The sequence below is a fragment of the Triticum aestivum genome, chromosome 2B (assembly GCF_018294505.1).
Source record: "Triticum aestivum cultivar Chinese Spring chromosome 2B, IWGSC CS RefSeq v2.1, whole genome shotgun sequence".
NCBI lineage: Eukaryota > Viridiplantae > Streptophyta > Magnoliopsida > Poales > Poaceae > Triticum > Triticum aestivum.
Window position 1 is genome coordinate 74,613,982 of NC_057798.1, and position 21,373 is coordinate 74,635,354.

The 21,373-nt window shown below is 45.0% G+C and overlaps 1 protein-coding gene across 1 annotated transcript; it reads right to left on the reverse strand.

Moving 5' to 3' along the window:
• Nucleotides 1-273: 273 nt before the first annotated feature.
• On the reverse strand, nt 274-2,750 carry LOC123043565 (L-type lectin-domain containing receptor kinase SIT2-like). Its single transcript, XM_044466052.1, has one exon. The coding sequence runs from the start codon at nt 2,703-2,705 to the stop codon at nt 588-590; it is 2,118 nt and encodes a 705-aa protein (XP_044321987.1). The 5' UTR covers nt 2,706-2,750; the 3' UTR covers nt 274-587.
• Nucleotides 2,751-21,373: the final 18,623 nt, after the last annotated feature.

Sequence of the window (21,373 nt, forward strand, 5' to 3'; positions counted from 1 at the left end):
CAACATCCAATTCCTCAAGGCAACAACACAACAAATGCTACATGTTCAACAAAGCATATCACCGGACAAACATCAGGTAGGCCCACACCCAGTGTCCTGATCCTCGATCACGAGAACAATCTAGTCATCCTCTCACTGTTAGTTCACACCACGATCCAATTGAAGCATGCATGTACATGCATACTCTTGAACTTCAATCAAGCTATTCCTGGGCACGTAATCTGTTGTTACCGATTCATTATACATGAAATCTTTCTTAATGACTATGCTGAGGGAACAACTATGCTGAGATGGACACAGGAAGATGTCATCAAGCTGATCAATGACTTGTCAGAGTACTTGTGCACTCCAACCTTCAAACCTATACATGAAATCTTTCTTAACGACTTGTACTTATACATACATTGATTGGCCACATACAAAAAATGGAAGTCGGCCAGTTCCGACACACGGGACGTAGCAGTTGAACAACAGAGCATAGCCTCTTAATACAACCCCTCACTTCTTTCATCAAATCAACCGAGAGGGAGAAAGGGAAAGGGAGAGGGGAGTTGGGGGGGGGGGGGGGGGTCAATTACATACACGCTTCACCTTCCCTCTCGTAAAATTGTCGCTGAAGACTCACCCGACAAAGTGGCAACACTCATTGCAGGCTGGGAACATGCCATGTCGTGTGAATCAAACCCTTCATTTTGCATTTGGGTCATCATGATGTAGCTTATATAGGTCGGTGATAAATCAGGAGGCGGCTGACTATGGTCAAGGTATTGCATGACCTTTCGCATGATAGGTCGTGCATTGGGCGATGGGTACGTGCACAACAAACCCAATTTGAGCACGATGGTTACCTCATCCGCGTTGAATTCACCTCCGAGTCGAGGATCTACTGTGTCGAGGATGGAACCATTGTGGTGGTGCTGAAGCACCCACTCGACCAACAATACCCGGTTGTTTTGCTCATCGATGAAGATTGGCCTTCGTCCACACGTGACCTCTAGGAGAAACACACCAAATGCATATACATCGGAGAATGGTGTTGGTGTCCCGGCACGCGAGAGTTCTGGCGCAAGATATCCCATGGTGCCAGCCACATGGGTGGTTTCAGCGGCGGTTTCGTGGTCGTATATCCTTGCAAGACCAAAATCGCCCAACCTTCCATTCATCTTACCATCCAAGAGCACATTGCTTGCCTTTACATCTCTGTGGATGACGACCTGCTCCCAATCCTCATGTAGATATAACAAGCTTGATGCCACACCTTTGATGATGGTATACCTTTGGGACCAACATAGAGTTGGGCCATTTCTTGTGTGTAGGTACTTGTCAAGACTACCATTTTTCATGTAGTCATATACCAGGAGAAGCTCCCCCTTGCGCCTGCAGTAGCCCAATAATTGTGTGATATTTCGGTGTCGAAGACGACCAATACTCGCCACCTCGGCAATGAACTCCCTTACTCCTTGCCTTGAATCATGTGACATCCTCTTCACGGCGACCTCCATGTCAGTCTTGCGAAGCACACCCTTATAGACACTTCCAAAACCTCCTCTCCCAAGTAGGTTCTTGTCACTGAACCCTTTGGTCGCATGAAACAAGTCCTTGTAAGAAAACCGGTTCGAGCCAAAGGGGGCCTCCCAGTCCTCACGCACCTCAGAGTACTTGAGACGCTGTCGTCTTACACATATGTAGATTAGGATGCTTACCAGCGCCACCAATGCTAAGACAAGAACGATCATCATTGACAATACGATGGACTGCAGTGTCGTGTAGGTCGGGGTCGATGGCAAGGCCGGCAACATTGAGATGTTAAGTGCAGGGGCTGGCGCATCAAACGCGAAGCTCCAGCCGAGGACGAAGTGTCGTGTGTAAAAGAAGCTCGTTGCCGAAGAGAACCCGACGTATGCCGTGTTCTGTACCACACCCGAGAGGTCGACGGTGGTCCGCAGGAGGGGCCTCTTGGGCCTGGCCACGCCCAACGGAGCCATGGTCACGGTGATCTCGGTGGCCCTGCCGTCGTAGTCCACCCACACCTGCATGGGGTTCCCGCTTATTAGGCTTAGGTTCTGGAACATCCCGATGCCGTCATCATAGTACCCGGCGTTGGCGGAGTCGATCGACACCAGGCTATCAACGTCGACGCCGACATGGTTGTCGTTGATGTCGCGGAGCTCGTAATCTTTGAAGGTGTCTAGCTCCACCGCGAAGATGCGGGCGCTCCGGTTGCCAATATTGCCTTCGTTGAGGAGGCCCAGGAACTGGCCTGGCGACGCAGTGGAGAACACTTCCCTGGACGCGGCCAGGAAGAAGGCGATGCCGTCGCTGCTCACGTCGTCGTATTGACTGGAGATGGCGAAGACGAAGGTGGTGGAGAAAGGCCGCACAGTGCCGGTGTCGTTCGACGCGGTGCGGAACGGCAGCGGGAACGGGTGGACGGCGTGGCCTTTCACCTTTCTGGTGTAGTCGGTCAGCATGAGGAGGCCGTTAGGCATAACTGTGCTCGCGCCGTCGAGCGTCAGGTTCGCGCCCGTGAAGCCGTTGTAGACGAACTGCTGACCGTCATCGCCGCTGAGGCCGGTGGCCGCGAGGCAACGACCGGCAGGGACGAGGAGCAGGAGCAGTAGCTGGGCGACCAAGAGAAGAAGCATGGCTCTCGTATCGCCAGCGGCGCAGAGGGACCGCTCGCCGGTCTCTTTGTCCTTGGCCATGGTGCTTGGGATTTGTGAATGGTAGGTAGCCCGGTGAAGCGAGCTTTTCCCCCCTTATCAGAGCTTCCGAGATGGGGCGAGGAAAATTCTGGGAGGCATGTAGTGAGTTGGACGTCGACGTCTACCAACTGAAATTGAAATGCATGGAACGGTGCTATCTTCCCTGCTGCGAAAAATGGCTGCAGTGTCTGCACACCACATGTGGCTCAGTGCAATCGTTTTCTAGGAGACGTGAGTCGACCGGCCATGCCGAGCAGTCACTTGTCTCAACTCAAGTCGTCGCTCTTGAGTCTTCACTTAGCAATGCAGGCATCTTGAAAAGTAATATGGGGGGTTAGGACATTTCCAATGCTGATCCTTGAACCGTCCGCAACTGTTGGATCATGCGGTCTAGACGTATTGTATCATCCAACGCTATTTTGCATCGGTCCGTAACATGGTCCAAATGCACTTTCTCCCATAAACCAGAGACAAACATGGATGAGCTTTACAGACGTCCGGACAAAAGCCACACCCGCTTCTCATCACCGTGACCCATCCACCACCTCCCTCGTCCGCGCATGTTTCCACCCAGCGCTAGTAACCCGCATTCATGTCACTGTAGAGCGTCTGCTCCCCATTGAAGCCGGTAACAGAGCAGATGTGTCCCCGATGTCCAAGCATGTTCAATGGCGGAGACGCGTTATGGACGGAAAGGGATGGATATCTACCACGCCCGTTCAATGCCCCACCCGTCCGTATGCCGGCATAAGCAAGCTCTCCGGCCGAGAAACCAACTCCCGCGCCGCGCATTTGACGCACCCGGACGCCCGGCCTCATCGGAATTCTCTTCTAAAGGCGGCCACACCCGGTTTAATCCACACCATAATAGAAGCCGCTCCACAGCCTCCTCCCTTGCACCACATCCACCATGACTACAGGCGGCAATGCTATGTGGGATAGTCCTTCGACGGAGATGAAGCACAAGATGGTCACCCTTGTCACCGCTTGGCAGAGTCAACGTGCCAGGCGGATCGAGGCCGACATGCCGGACAACTTGCCCGAGGTCTTCGACGACGATGACCCCAAGATAGATACGGGCTCCGACGACACCGCACCGGAGCCCACGCCTATGCATGCAGCTTTCATCATAGAGCAGGCGCATGCACATTACAACGCCGCCATGACGGAGGAGCAGCCTACGTCGACGCCTATGTCGGAGTTCCAGCAGGCGAAGCTGAAACAACGGTTCATCCTGTTCCTCCTAGAGCAGCATCGACTAGTGGACGACCAGATTGACGGCGAGTGCGCGAATGAGGAGGCCGTGGCGATCATTGCCGCGGGAAACACCAACTTTGTCGTGGAGCAGCGTGCGATCTACGACGTTGTTCACGCACAAGCCGCCGCTCGCCAAGAAGCGGCCGCCGCGGGCCGCGGTGGCGCGGGTGCAGGTGATCACGAACACGAACAACGCCAGTTGCGCCTCTTACGCGCCCCCGACGAACTATCGGACGACCCGGTTGGACGACACCAGCGCCAGCGCCACCATTTTGATCATGGACCTCACGTCCGCTGGTGACGGACAGGTTGCAGACTCCTCCGAGGATGAGTTGGGCACGGGAGGCGGCGGGGCCTTGTGTCTCATGCGGGCCGGTCCGTCTCCCGTGTTCTACTCTTCCTTGCTGGAGACTACACCTTCACTTCAAGGGTCTTACCGTCACCGTTCACGGAGACGGCAGATGGAGGAGGTGGTCGCCGACGCGGAATAGAAAGGAAGTGGACGACGGCCGGCCGCCACCGTAGGATAGGTTTAGGGTCGGGTTTTTTCTTCTAAATGTTTGAAATGTAGTTAAAATTTGGCATGAGTGCATGAATCTCGTCCGGTTCATATGAAAATCCATCGTGTTTGCATGACCTTTGTCCGGTTTGTCGAAAAGTTGTTTGAAATGTATGCAGACAACGTTGGATGATCGCCTCCTGCACCCTTGTCTACAGACTAGTTCCCCTGTCCGTGGACGGATGAGGAAGGAAATTTATGGGTTGCTGTCGGAGATGCCCTTAGATACTATTTACAGATTTTGACACCGCCTTGAAAAGTAATATGTGTTTTTCGTGTGGGGCCTGTCCGTCAGTCCGATATGACGGACGCGCCCGGGGCTTACTATATCCACCCCATATTTCGGCTGCATATGAAAGGTGAATCTGGACATTCAAGATCCGTTTGAGGCGTGTGTCTGGATTTGTTTTTTCTGACTAGTCACTAACCGGATCGTCTATCTGAGCGTTTGAGGCAGGTTTAGAGTGCTGGGCTGCATATCTCTACCTACTATTAAAGGGAGGTGATTCTTGGTTTGGTCCGTCAACATATTTTTAAGATTTTTTTTCGTATGTCACATATATTTTCTACTATCCGAGGTGGTACTAAATTTTTATGCATACGTAAATAAATAAATTATTTACCCAGAATTTCGTATGTGGGCTGTGCAACATTGTGGCCCAGTGGCTGCCAAGTTGGGCCTTCGACCTAATAATAATGCAACAAAAAAAATATACATTAACCTGGGATTCGAACCCCACACTTCACAATATCACTCTGACTACCATGACCAACTAAACAACCAAACCACCTTGATCAGAGATGGTTGTATTAAGTTTATTTCGGACAAGCACAAAGGCCACACAATTGGGCCTCTGCCTGGCGCTCCAGCTGATGGGCCAAAGTCCGTCAACGCAAGTAAACAAGATCAACGGGCACAAAAATATATTTTCGACCCCACGGTCTTAATGACCATAGATATCACGTGTTTAATAGTCCCACCTTGCTACACAAAATTGATTCTCGTCAATTTATATACGTTCAACATCGTTTTCTGTCGTGAGCTAATTGAACGGACTCCTCACATGCAAGGTGGGAGAGGCTTTGCACACTGCATGATCGAGCAATAAAATGTCGGTGTTTACGAGACTTGTGGGCTGATATTTTAAACTTTCCATGGTGCATAATTAAAGGAGGTACTACCTCCGTCTTGATGAATAAGTCATTTACCTAGTTCTAGGTCGACGATTTAATTATATAAATATGTATTATATGTGAAAAAAATATATTTAGAAAACTACACCCGTGTAGAAATCTAGTGATATATTTTTTATGAATATAACACATATTTAATTCCTCAAATCGATGACCTAGAACTACGCGAATGACTTATTCACCTAGACGGAGGTAGTATTATATTACGAGATTTGTGGGATTATATTTGAACGTTGCATGGCGGATAATTAAATGAAGGAGATTTGTGGGATGATATCTGAACTTTGCATGGTGCATAATTAAAGGAACCCGAAATTGTGGGCTGATATGAAAGAATTAAAATACAAATCCAGAGGATTAAGTGCAGCTGCCATTGCATCGCTATAATAAGGAAGCTGCACCGTACCATCTATGGATAGGCGCACAAGTGTAGCATCTAAAGAATCAAAGGAGGACGTTGCACAACGATTGGGAATTGCATTAAACAAAAAGAAGGAATTTATAGGAAGGAGTCCCCATAATCAAAGGAGAGGACGCACAATGATTTAATGCTTGGTAGATAGTTGTAATTGGAACTAATATTCCTAAATTTGTGCCAAATTTATTTTTCGTTGAAATACACGATGTAATTTTTACTACTTTTAATGTTCTTTATATTGTCATGATGTTATGAATAAAACAAAAGTTTTTCATAACAAAATGTTGTCAATAAGATCAATTTACTTCAAATCTTCCCCCTATTCTAAGCTCCCTGTCGTGATCTTCAAATAATGCATCTTTTTTTTTTACATAAGCCTCCGTTGTCCTGCGACATAATTCCTGGACCCGGCCAACATGAACCAGATTTTTTTCCCCAAATGTTGCCATAGGTATTAATATTCCTTACTAAATTTGCATCAGTTTTATTTTCCATTGAAGCGCATAATGTTATTTTTATTAACTATTCAATTTCATTACTTTTGATTTTCTTTATATTGCCATGAAGTTATGAATCGATCAAAAGCTTTTCATAAGAAAACATTGTCAATCAGATCATTTACTACGAATGATACAACATGTCCTAAGCTCCGTGTCGTGAACTCGTGATCCTGAAATGATACATATTTTTTCATAAGAAATTGTTGTCCCATTATGAATAGATCCAAATCTTTCTCATGACATGCCGTGAAACGGAATTTTTTCCCATTGCTATATACGGGCATTTATGCTAGTATGTTCTAAAAGAAGCATGGCTCTCGTATCACGGGTGGCGTAAATTAAAGGACCGCACGCTACGGTGCCTGGGATTTCTGAACAGGAGCACGGTCAACTTTCCCTGTGTCAGTGCCTCCGAGTTGGGGCGAGGAAAATTCTGGGAGCCTTGGTCTCGTGAAGAGTTGGACGTCTGCCGACAGAAATGGAAATGTATGGACGGGATCTAGAATTTGTGCTATCTGCCATGCTGTCGAAAAGTCTAACTTTCAGAAGAGCTCGGTAGTCCCGATTCGGTGCAGGCACCTACACCTCGACACCATCCTCCAGAACTTTCCTGCTGCCCGGGCTTCATTCCCAATAAAATATCTAGGGCTGCCTTTCTCGGTCTGGCAACTAAAAGTTCGGGATTTCTAATTCCTCGTGGACAAGACCGCTTCCAAACTTGTTCCTTGGGATGGGAAAAATATCACAGTTATTGGTCGGGCTGCCCTTGTCAAGTCTGTGCTATCCTCACAAGCCATCTACTTCATCACCCCATTGATCGTTCCACCAAGCATCCTCCACAATGTCAACAAGCTTGAGAGAGCTTTTCTTTGGACGGGAACAGATAAGACTACCGGCGCGAAGTGCAAAGTTAATTGGGAATCTGTATGTCGACAGTCGAATATGGAGGTCTTGGGGTGCTAAACACGGAGAAATTTTCAAGGGCACTTCGCTTGCGTTGGCTTTGGTTTGAATGAAAGGAACCCACCAAGCTATGGGTTGGGACCGGTAATCCATGTGATGAGATGGACAAAAATCTTTTCTATGCTTCAACGACCATAAGCATTGGCAACGGTGCACGCACGCCCTTCTAGGACTCCCCTTGGGTGCGGGACCGCAAGCCAAGAGACATCGCACCGCTTATCTACGCCGCTCCCTCTCGGAAGACATGGAAACTTCGGGAAGCCCTCCAAGATGATGCTTGGGTTCGCAAGATCAAGGTCACTCCCAACTTCACCTTCGAACATCTTCGACAATTTATTGAGCTTTGGTCCTCCATCCGCGACTTCCCTCTTGAGGTGCACGCTGAAGACGACATTGTGTGGAAACACACTGAGAGCGGGATCTACAGTGCCAAGTCCGCCTACTTGGCCCAGTTTTTTGGAATCATCCGCTCACCCATGGAGCTTGCAGTGTGGAAGGCCTGGGCCCTGCCCAAGGTCAAATTTTTCGCGTGGTTGGCCATGCAAAATAGGGTATGGACTGCTGACCGGTTGGCCAACCGGGGGTGGCCCAATTGTGGGCTTTGTCCTCTTTGCAAGCGCGTGCAAGAGTCCATCGATCACCTCCTCTTCAGATGCCGGTACACTATTAGACTTTGGGAAATGATAAAAGATTGGCTCCAGCTCGAAAGCATCAACACTTTCACTTGGCACTTGGCACGGTCAACCAAAGAGTGGTGGATCGGGCTCTCGACTCTACCATACCGAACAGGAAGGCCATGGCTACCCTCTCTATGCTCACCTCTTGGACAATCTGGAATGAAAGGAACGCTCGCATCTTCCAACTCAAGAGTGCCCCACCGACGGTTCTACTAGCTAACATCAGGATTGAGACTCAAACTTGGGTCACCGCGGGTGCAAAGAAATTGGGATCCATCATGCCGCGAGAGTAGGCCTGTTGTAGTGGTGTTGTAACACGATGGGTGTTGTAACACAAACTTTAAACTCCTTTTCCCCCGCTTAATTAATGAATGAGGCAAGTCTTTTGCCTGCTTTCAAAAAAATAAAAAGTCACTGCAGTGTCTACACCACCACATGTGGCTGAATGCAATCGTTTTCTAGGAGACGTGAGTCGACCCGCCATGCAGAGCAGCCACAGGTCTCACTCTCGAGTCTCGAGTCGTCGTTTTTGAGCCTTGACTTAGCAGCGTCCACCTCTTGAAAAGTAATATGGGGGTTAGGCACTATTACAGGTTTTGGCACCGCCGCGAACGCTTATCATCGCTGCCGTTGTCGTGTTTTAAGATGAACATTAGAGATTCAGAATTAATCTGTTTGGCTCAAGTTGGAGTTTGCAGCTGAACGTGGTGTTGTTATCTTACGAATGCCATCGGCCCTCAGAGAAATGGTCAAGGTTCTATCAGAATAATTCAAATACGCCGTGTTAGGTCGCAAAATATATTTCTTAGCTGTTCTGCTGCACAGATAACCACACTTTCGGTCTTTTCTGAATTCTGGACAGGGTCTTTTCTAGATGCATCTCCATGGGTGATATCAGCATGAACATCGTTTGCCTGTTGCCTAAATATTTTTCATCTGGCTAGTTGGGTGAATCTTTTCAGTCTTTTTCGGCTGCAAGGTTTGTCGCTGGTGATCTTTTATAGGGAAATCATCGTTGGTGATCTTGGTCCAAGTATTCTAAGTTCAGGCCTCTGACCCCTTGTGTATCTTTTAATTCTGTATTAATGGCCACTGCATCGAAGGAATAGGCTGCAGCAGTGAAGTGTATTCAGAGCAACCATTATCTTCCGGATGTGTTTTTCTTTAGGTGTTTTGTTTCTCTAGTATTATTGTAATGAACTGTACATAATGGCTACTTGACTCAATTTTTGTCGAAAAACAAAAAAAAAACTTCTATTAGTTGGGCCCGTACTAGCCCAAGATTTTGGACCCAACGGTTTACCAAGCCAATCATGTGCCGAGTTAAGCGCATCTCCAGCCGTTGGCCCCTCAGGAGGCATAAAAATCGTCGCCTGTGGGCGAGCCGGCGGCAAACTCGGCTCTGGAGGCGGTTGGGCACCAAGGTCGCCCCCAGGCGCCGATTTTGGCTCATTATTCGGCCTAATTTTGTCCAAAAACGGCTCGATATCTGCGTGAATCGGCCCATATTCGGCGCGGTTTGGCGTGTTTCAGCGTGAATTTTCTCATACAATTAGAAAGCGATAGTTCATCACATAGTTCGGCGTGGTTCCACGTGTTTCGGCGTGTTTTTGCCTCTATAGTTCATCACAGAAAATCAATATAAATTAAATAGTTCAACAAATAGTTCAATACAAATTATATAGTTCAACAAATAAAAACTCAAGTTTCGTCACACGTCATTCCCGGCGTTGCCCTTGAGCCTCCATAGGTGCTCCATCAGATCTTGTTGCAGTTCTTCATGCACCTGTGGGTCTCGGATCTCCTGACGCATATTGAGGTAATCGGTCCAGGTTGCCGGTAGCTGGTGATCAACTTGGGCAAGAGGACCCGGCCTGTAATATAGTTCTGTGTCAAACGTGGCTCTTCCTGCTCGCTCTCAATGATCATGTTGTCCAAGATGACATAGCAAGTCGATCTTCCATATTTGATCTTTCGACCAGGTCTGAGCAGGGTACCGGACAACAGCAAATCAAGATTGGAGCACACCAAATGCCCTCTCTACATCCTTCCTGCAAGCCTCCTGAACCTTCACAAAGAAGGCGTTCTTGCCTCCTGGCACAGGGTTTGAGATAGTCTTCACAAATGTCGACCATCTCGGATAGATGCCATCAGCTAGATAGTACCCCTTGTTGTAGTGCCGCCCATTGACCTCGAAATTCACCGGAGGAGAATGACCTTCACAAGCTTGGCAAAGACAGGGGAGCACTGCAGGACATTGATGTCATTGTGAGTTCTTGGCATCCCAAAGAAAGAGTGCCAAATCCAGAGGTCTTGTGTAGCCACTTCCTCAAGTACCACACTGCAACCGCCTTTGGCGCCTTTGTGCAACCCCTGCCAAGAAAATGGACAGTTTTTCCATTTCCAATGCATGCAGTCGATGCTTCCAAGCATCCCAGGAAATCCTCTTGCTGCATTTTATGCTAGGATCCGAGCAGTGTCTTCCGTATTGGGTGTTCGCAAGTATTGCGGTCCAAACACTGCCACCACTGCCCTGCAGAACTTGTAGAAACAATCAATGGTGGTGGACTCGGCCATGCGCCCATAGTCGCCGAGTGAATCACCAGGAGCTCCGTATGCAAGCATCCTCATAGGTGTCGTGCACTTCTAGATTGAGGTGAATCCCCCTAGTGCCGAAGGGTTACCAGAACCCCCCGGGGAACTAATGGCCACCATGGGCCTTAGTGGAGAGATAGGAGGGCCACATGAGGGCTGCCCCCCCTTGGGTCCGAATTGGACTAGGGGAATGGGGCGGCGCCCCCCTTTCCTACTCCCGAATTGGACTAGGATTCCATATTTGTAGTTGTCGACCGATTCTCTAAAATGTCTCATGTCATTCCATGCAACAAGATAGACGACGCTTCACATGTTGCAAATCTCTTTTGTAGGGAAATCTTGAGGCTACACGGAGTGCCAATTACCATTGAGTCAGACCATGACGTCAAGTTCCTAAGCTACTTTTGGAAGACTCTATGCGCCAAACTCGTAATCAAGCTTTTGTTCTCTTCGTCATACAATACTCAAACCGACGGACAAACGGAGGTCACAAACCAGGCGCTATCCACTCTTCTATGCATGTTGATCAAGAAGAACATCAAGGAGTGGGAGGAGTGCCTACCAATCTCTGAGTACTCCTACAACCGAGCAAGACACTCTACTACCGGCAAGTCCCCCTTCGAGGTCGTATACGGCTTCAACACATTGTCACCATTCGACATCCTACCTCTTCCGCTACAAGAACGCACAAACATGGATGCAAGGGCAAGGGCAAGCTTTCTTAAGAAGATGCACGAAGATACAAGGGCAATGATTGAGCGTTACATCGCATCATCACCAAGCGCAATATCAACAAGACACCCATGGTGTTCCAACTAGGAGATCTCGTGTGGCTTCATCTTCGCAAGGAGCGCTTCCCCAATGAACACAAATCCAAGCTTCTACCTCGAGTCGGCAGACCCATCAAGGTGCTAGCCACTACAACGACAACGCATACAAGATTGATCTTTCGTGTGACAAGTACAACATGAGAGAAGTCTTCAACGTCAAGGACCTCTCCACCTACCATGATGATGAAGATCTCGATCTGAGGTCGGATCTTTCCCAAGGGGGGGGGAGATGATGCAAAGCATCCCACGGTCATCCCCAGGGACCTACCTACGTCTCCCATGACAGCACTTGGACCAATGACAAGAGCTCGAGCAAGGGCTATCGGAACTAAGGTGAACTCGCTCCTCTCCGAACTACCACTTTCCACTTATGAGACATGGCTACTACCTCAACCGGAAACTCTATGCGTGATCAGGTACTTGGAGGGAAGCCATGAGACAGCTGCTCCCAATGGACGAGACGACGAGGACACCAAGTACAAGGAACAAGAAGAGAAGCAGCCAGGAATTCTCCAGCCACCGGACGACCGAGACATGTCGAATGTCTTACACCTGATACTTCAGCCAGCCAGCCCAGCCCCAGCCAGCGGACACAATAGCGGTCGGACGTCCAACGTGCCTCGGACGACCGATCTCCTCCGTACGACCGACACCACCACATCAGTACAAAAACGTTGGAAGTATGGAGATCACCGGACCACCGATGCCTCGGATGTCTGACCTCGACTGGACGTCCGACCGAAACCCATCCGTATGAAAACATCGAAAGTCTGACGTGCACCGGACGTCCGAGCCCCCGCGAAATGTCGGACGACTGGTAGGTGTCGGACGTCCGACACCTGTGTGTTGACAGCGTGTTGGGCCGAGGCCCATGTACACACTAGTAGAAAAAAGGGCTTTGGTTCGGGCCTGGCCAGCCCATTAGTCCCAGTTCTTCATGAACCTGGACCAATGGGGGGCATTAGACCCGGTTCATGAGCCCAGGGGGCCGGTCGGGGCCTCGTGGGCATTGGTCCCGGTTCGTCTGGATCCATTTGTCCCGGTTCTAGGCAAGAACCGGGACCAATGGTCCATGCTCCTGGCCCACAGCCATTGGTACAGGTTCGTGCCATGAACCGGTATAGAAGGGAGGGATTTAGTCCCGGTTCATGCCACGAACCAGGACAAATAAGTTGCCTATATATACCCATCACCGCGGCAGAGCACTCTATTTTTTTGGCCAGCGAGGGGAGGGCATTTGGGTGCTCTAGCTCACCTCCTATGCACATGAGGTGTTCGATGAAATGTCCGAGCCACGTTAGTTAATCGTTCTCCTCTCAAAACTCGACCTCCGAGCTCCATTTTCCCCGAGATTGGTCTAGGTTTAGCGGTCTGTCACGTCCTATCCCCGTCTTCACCGTCGTCGATCGCCCACGCCGATCTCGTAGCCGGCACCACCGTGGTGAGCTTCTTGTTCTTATCTTCTTTCTGAAAGAAAAAAAATTCTTACTTCAGATAGATACTTGTCTAATTTTCTTACTTTTATTATTTCTTGTTATTATACAGTGCGATGGTTTTGGTATCCACCCCCGTCAGCCCTCGTCCTGTCTATGATTCGGATGTGGTATATATTATCTTTTGGTAACTATTTGGTTCATTTATTGTTTATGACAATTATGCCGACCAACGTGACATAGATTTTATTTATCTAGGAGGTGGTTGAACCGGAAATTCCAACCGACCCTATTGTCGAGAGGTTAAATTTAGTTGAAGAAGAAAACAATTACTTGAAGGAAAAAATAAGAAAAATTGAGGAGGAGAAGATGATAATGGAGTTTCATGTTGCGCATGTCGTCGATGATCACAAGATCAAGATGGATGCAATGCGGTTGAAGATCAGAAAGGTTAGAAAATATGCCATTCATACCGAGGCTTGGTATCATTATGCAATTGGATCAGTTGTTACCTTGGTTGCGATTATAATCGCATTTGTTTTTGCATATAAATGTTTTACATAATTTCGATGTATGGTCTAATTAGATGCTCCGGAGAGCTATATATTGCACATGCTATGTGGGTGAAATCCCTTTGTAACAGACGAGTTTCCGTATGAAACCCTGATACTTCAAAGGAGATTGTCTGTTTTGTACACGAAGTGCATCCAGTTTTTGTCGTAAGCCTCGGTACTTTCTTGCACATGCTATGTGGGTGAAATGATGATACCATGCCAACTTGGAACCTTTTCAGAGTTCATTTCAAATGCTTTTCAATTTCATGGTCTTATAGCTCAATATAATCAGTAAATACATGAAAAGTAACAAATGAAGTCAGAAAGGGTTGTAAATTGATGATGTGGCTTTGAATGGTGCATTTTGAACACAGAAAAACTATGGAGTTCAAATAAGTTTAAAAAAATGAAATCCCTTTGTAACAGATGATTTTCCGTATGAAACCCTGATACTTCGAAGGAGATTGTCTGTTTTGTAAACGAAGTGCATCTAGTTTTTGCTTTAAGCCTCTGTACTTTCTTGCACGTGCTATGTGGGTGAAATGATGATACCATGCCAACTTGGAACCTTTTCAGAGTTCATTTCAAATGTTTTTCAATTTCATGGTCTTATAGCTCAAAATAATCAGTAAATGCATGAAAAATAACAAATGAAGTCAGAAAGGGTTGTAAATTGATGATGTGGCTTTCAATGGTGAATTTTGAACATAGGAAAACTATGGAGTACAAATAAGTTTAAAAAATGAAATCCCTTTGTAACAGACGAGTTTTCGTATGAAACCCTGATACTTCGAAGGAGATTGTCTGTTTTGTACACGAAGTGCATCCAGTTTTTGTCGTAAGCCTCGGTACTTTCTTGCACATGCTATGTGGGTGAAATGATGATACCATGCCAACTTGGAACCTTTTCAGAGTTCATTTCAAATGCTTTTCAATTTCATGGTCTTATAGCTCAATATAATCAGTAAATACATGAAAAGTAACAAATGAAGTCAGAAAGGGTTGTAAATTGATGATGTGGCTTTGAATGGTGCATTTTGAACACAGAAAAACTATGGAGTTCAAATAAGTTTAAAAAAATGAAATCCCTTTGTAACAGATGATTTTCCGTATGAAACCCTGATACTTCGAAGGAGATTGTCTGTTTTGTAAACGAAGTGCATCTAGTTTTTGCTTTAAGCCTCTGTACTTTCTTGCACGTGCTATGTGGGTGAAATGATGATACCATGCCAACTTGGAACCTTTTCAGAGTTCATTTCAAATGTTTTTCAATTTCATGGTCTTATAGCTCAAAATAATCAGTAAATGCATGAAAAATAACAAATGAAGTCAGAAAGGGTTGTAAATTGATGATGTGGCTTTCAATGGTGAATTTTGAACATAGAAAAACTATGGAGTACAAATAAGTTTAAAAAATGAAATCCCTTTGTAACAGACGAGTTTCCGTATGAAACCCTGATACTTCGAAGGAGATTGTCTGTTTTGTACACGAAGTGCATCCAGTTTTTGCCTTAAGCCTTTGTACTTTTCTTGCACATGCTATGTGGGTGAAATGATGATACCACGCCAACTTGGAACCTTTTCAGAGTTCATTTCAAATGCTTTTCAATTTCATGGTCTTATAGCTCAAAATAATCAGCAAATGCATGAAAAATAACAAATGAAGTGAGAAAGGGTTGTAAATTGATGATGTGCCTTTGAATGGTGCATTTTGAACACAGAAAAACTATGGAGTTCAAATAAGTTCAAAAAAATGAAATCCCTTTGTAACAGACGAGTTTCCGTATGAAACCTTGATACTTCGAAGGAGATTGTCTGTTTTGTACACGAAGTGCATCCAGTTTTTGCCGTAAGCCTCTGTACTTTCTTGCACATGCTCTGTGGGTGAAATGATGATACCATGCCAACTTGGAACCTTTTCAGAGTTCATTTCAAATGCTTTTCAATTTAATGGTCTTATAGCTCAAAATAATCAGTAAATGCATGAAAAATAACAAATGAAGTGAGAAAGGGTTGTAAATTGATGATGTGGATTTGAATGGTGCATTTTGAACACAGAAAAACTATGGAGTTCAAATAAGTTCAAAAAAATGAAATCCCTTTGTAACAGACGAGTTTCCGTATGAAACCCTGATACTTCGAAGGAGATTGTCTGTTTTGTACACGAAGTGCATCCAGTTTTTGCCTTAAGCCTCTGTACTTTCTTGCACATGCTATGTGGGTAAAATGACGATACCATGCCAACTTGGAACCTTTTCAGAGTTCATTTCAAATGCTTTTCAATTTCATGGTCTTATAGCTCAAAATAATCAGTAAATGCATGAAAAATAACAAATGAAGTCGGAAAGGGTTGTAAATTGATGATGTGGCTTTGAATGGTGCATTTTGAACACAGAAAAACTATGGAATTCAAATAAGATCAAAAAATGAAATCCCGTTGTAACAGACGAGTTTTCGTATGAAACCCTCATACTTTGAAGGAGATTGTCTGTTTTGTACACGAAGTGCATCCAGTTTTTGCCGTAAGCCTCTGTACTTTCTTGCACATGCTATGTGGGTTAAATGATGATACGAAGCCAACTTGGAACCTTTTCAGAGTTCACTTCAAATGCTTTTCAATTTCATGGTCTTATAGCTCAAAATAATCACTAAATGCATGAAAAGTAACAAATGAAGTCAGAAAGGGTTGTAAATTGATGATGTGGCTTTGAATGGTGCATTTTGAACACAGAAAAATTATGGAGTTCAAATAAGTTCAAAAAAATGAAATCGCTTTGTAACAGACGAGTTTCCGTATGAAACCCTGATACTTCGAAGGAGATTGTGTGTTTTGTACACGAAGTGCATGCAGTTTTTGCCTTAAGCCTCTGTACTTTCTTGCACATGCTATGTGGGTGAAATGATGATACCATGCCAACTTGTAACCTTTTCAGAGTTCATTTCAAATGCTTTTCAATTTCATGGTCTTATAGCTTAAAATAATCAGTAAATGTATGAAAAATAACAAATGAAGTGAGAAAGGGTTGTAAATTGATGATGTGGATTTGAATGGTGCATTTTGAACACAGAAAAACTATGGAGTTCAAATAAGTTCAAAAAAAATGAAATCCCTTTGTAAGAGACGAGTTTTTGTATGAAACCCTAATACTTCGAAGGAGATTGCCTGTTTTGTACACGAAGTGCATCCAGTTTTTGCCGTAAGCCTCTGTACTTTCTTGCACATGCTATGTGGGTGAAATGATGATACCATGCCAACTTGGAACCTTTGCAGAGTTCATTTCAAATGCTTTTCAATTTCATGGTCTTATAGCTCAAAATAATCAGTAAACGAATGAAAAATAACAAATGAAGTCAGAAAGGGTTGTAAATTGATGATGTGGCTTTGAATGGTGCATTTTGAACACAGAAAAATTATGGAGTTCAAATAAGTTCAAAAAAATGGAATCCCTTTGTAACAGACGAGTTTTCGTATGAAACCCTGATACTTGGAAGGAGATTGTTTGTTTTGTACATGAAGTGTATCCAGTTTTTGCCGTAAGCCTCTGTACTTTCTTGCGCGTGCTATGTGGGTGAAATGATGATACCATGCCAACTTGGAACCTTTTCAGAGTTCATTTCAAATGCTTTTCAATTTCATGGTGTTATAGCTCAAAATAATTAGTAAATGCATGAAAAATAACAAATGAAGTCAGAAACATAATAAAATAAAATAAATAAGTAATTTGAAACAAAATAATACAAACTTTAATAAAATAGATAAGGAGAAACAAAAAAAATAAAGTTTAATAACATATATAAAATTTATGAAACTAAAATTATCAAAGTATTTTCTGTTCAAAACATTATAAGCAACCTCTAGTATTATTGAAACTAAAATTATATAAAATTGATGCAACTAAATTATCAAAATATTTTTTGTTCAAAATCATTAAAAGCAAAAAGAATTTTCATAAAGAACTTTTTTTGTTAGAAACTTTAATAGCAAAAAGAATTATCATAAAATAAAATTAATAAGTAATTATAAACAAAATAAATAAAATAAATAAGTATTTTGTTGTAAGTAGAAACAAAACAAAATAAATAAAGCAAAAAAGAAAACAAAAAAACTGGGAAAAAATAAAAAAAATGCCACCAACTAGGCCACCACGGCCTGAAGACGACTAGAAACCCATCCATGGGCCAGGATTCAGGCCCGCAGTAGGCCCAGAAGGCCCATCAGGCATATCAGTAACAATTAGGCCTGTAAGCCTAGAATGGAGAGGAGCTCGAGAGGGGTGCGGCAGTGGGGCTTATAAACCACTGTGCGCCCCTCTCAACTAGCGAGGTGGGACTAAACTTTGGCCGCGACGCGGGCAGCACAGGGGCCTTTGGTCCCCGTTTGTGGCACCAAAGGCCTCTGCTTCCCGCCCTTTGGGCTGCTGAAAAGTACCCTTTGGTCCCGGTTGGTGGCACCAACCGGGACTAAAGGCTTTGCTATATAAACAACACTTAGCAGTTTCTGCAAAAATCACTCTTCTTCTCCGCCCCGACGCCCCCACGCTGCTCCTCGTCGCCATCGCCGCCGAGCCCTGCCCCGACGCCGTCGCCCGCGCCCTCACCCAACACCGTCGCCGGTCGCTCTTGATAACCCACAAGTGTAGGGGATCGTAACAGTTTTCGATAAGTAAGAGTGTCGAACCCAACGAGGAGCTAAAGGTAGAATAAATATTCCCTCAAGTTCTGTCGACCACCGATACAACTCTACGCACGCTTGACGTTCGCTTTACCTAGAACAAGTATGAAACTAGAAGTACTTTGTAGGAGTGATAGGAAAGGTTTGCAAGATAATAAAGAGCACGTAAATAAAAAGTAGGGGCTGTTTAAATAAAGATGCAAGAAAGTAAATATAGAGAGTGTGGAAAAGTGGTGGTAGGAGTTGTGAAATTGTCCCTAAGCAATTGACTATGTTACTAGACTGGTAATCACTACTGCAATTCTATTTGAGGGAGAGGCATAAGCTAACATACTTTCTCTTCTTGGATCATATGCACTTATGATTGGAACTCTAGCAAGCATCCGCAACTACTAAAGATTCATGAAGGTAAAACCCAACCATAGCATTAAAGTATCAAGTCCCCTTTATCCCATACGCAATAATCTACTTACTCGGGTTTGTGTTTCAGTCACTCACGCAACCCACCATAAGCAAATCATGAACGCATTGCAACACCCTACAGCGGGAATCCCTCACGCTTGCGCGACACGGAGGGCACCATAGGACAGCACCAATAATAAAACATGCATCTCAAACCAATCATAGCAATTCATCAATCACCGGTAGGACAACGAAAATCTACTCAGACATCATAGGATGGCAACACATCATTGGATAATAATATGAAGCATAAAGCACCATGTTTAAGTAGAGGGTACAACGGGTTGCGGGAGAGTGGACCGCTGGATATAGAAGGGGGAAGGTGATGTAGATGTTGGTGAAGATGACGGCGGTGTTGGTGAAGATCGCGGTGATGATGATGGCCCCCGGCAGCGCTCCGGCGCCACCGGAAGCAAGGGGGAGAGAGGCCCCCTTCTTCTTCTTCTTCCTTGACCTCCTCCCTAGATGGGAGAAGGGTTTTCCCTCTGGTCCTTGGCTCCCATGGCTTGGGAGGGGCGAGAGCCCCTCCGAGATTGGATCTATCTCTCTGTTTCTGCGTTCTCTGTTTCTGCCCCTTCACTGTTTCCTTTATATCTGGAGATCCGTAACTCCGATTGGGGTGAATCTTTCGCCCAGATTTTTCTCATAAAATTAGCTTTCTTGCAGGAAAAGTAGAGCCTTAACCGCCTTACGGGTGGCCCACGAGAGATAGGGCGCGCCTGCCTCCCTGGGGCGCCCCCCCTATCTCGTGGCCACCTCGGACACCGTTTCGCGTTGATTCTTCCTTCGAAAAATCCCAAATATTCCAAAATAATTCTCCGTCCGTTTTTAACCCGTTTGGACTCCGTTTGATATTGATTTTCTGTGAAACATAAAACATGCAAGAAACAAGAACTGGCACTGGGCACTGGATCAATATGTTAGTCCCAAAAATAGTATAAAAAGTTGCCAAAATATATGAAAGTTGAAAAATATTGGCATGGAACAATAAAAAATTATAGATACGACGGAGACGTATCAGCATCCCAAAGCTTAATTCCTGCTCGTACTCGAGTCGGTAAATGATAAAAAAGATAATTTTTGATGTGGAATGCTACCTAGCATAATCTTGATCATATGTCTAATCATGGCATGAATATTAAGACACGAGTGATTCAAATCAATAGTCTATCATTTGACATAAAAAACAATAATACTTCGAGTGTACTAATAAAGTAATCATGTCTTTTCAAAACAACAAGGCCAAAGCAAGCTTATCCCTACAAAATCATATAGTTTGGCCATGCTTCATTTTCGTCACACAAAATGCTCCCATCATGCACAACCCCGATGACGAGCCGAGCAATTGGTTCATACTTTTTAACGCGCTTCAGCTTTTTCAACCCTCACGCAATACATGAGCGCAAGCCATGGATATAGCACTATAGGTGGAATAGAATATAATGATGGAGGTTATGTGGAGAAGACAAAAAAGGAGAAAGTCTCACATCGACGCGGCTAATCAACGGGCTATGAAGATGCCCATCAATTGATGTCAATGCGAGGAGTAGGGATTGCCATGCAACGGATGCACTAAGAGCTATAAGTGTATGAAAGCTCAAACTGAAAACTAAGTGGGTGTGCATCCAACTTGCTTGCTCATGAAGACCTAGGGCATTTGAGGAAGCCCATCGTTGGAATATACAAGCCAAGTTCTATAATGAAAATTCCCACTAGTATATGAAAGTGACAACATAGGAGACAATCTATATGAAGAACATGGTGCTACTTTGAAGCACAAGTGTGGAAAAAGGATAGTAACATTGCCCCTTTTATTTTTCTTTTTTCTTTATTTTTCTTTTTCTTTCGGTGGCCTTCTTTGGCCCTCTTTTTTATTTAGGCTTCTTTGGCCTTTCCTTTTTTTTCTTTTTTTTCTTTTTTTCTTTTTTTATGGGGCAATGCTCTATAATGATGATCATCACACTTTTATTTACTTACAACTCGATATTACAACTCGATAATAAAACAAAGATATGACTCTATATGAATGCTTCCGCGGTGTACCGGGATGTGCAATGATCTAGCGTAGCAATGACATAAAAAAACGGACAAGCCATGAAAACATCATGCTAGCTATCTTACGATCATGCAAATCAATATAACAATGAATGCTCAAGTCATGTATATGATGATGATGGAAGTTGCATGGCAATATATCTCAGAATGGCTATGGAAATGCCATGATAGGTAGGTATGGTGGCTGTTTTGAGGAAGATATAAAGAGGTTTATGTGTGATAGAGTGTATCATATCACAGGGTTTGGATGCACCGGCGAAGTTTGCACCAACTCTCGAGGTGAGAAAGGGCAATGCACGGTACCGAAGAGGCTAGCAATGATGGAAAGGTAAAAGTGCGTATAATCCATGGACTCACATTAGTCATAAAGAACTCATATACTTATTGCAAAAGTTTATTAGCCCTCGAAGCAAAGTACTACTACGCATGCCCCTAGGGGGATAGATTGGTAGGAAAAGACCATCGCTCGTCCCGACTGCCACTCATAAGGAAGACAATC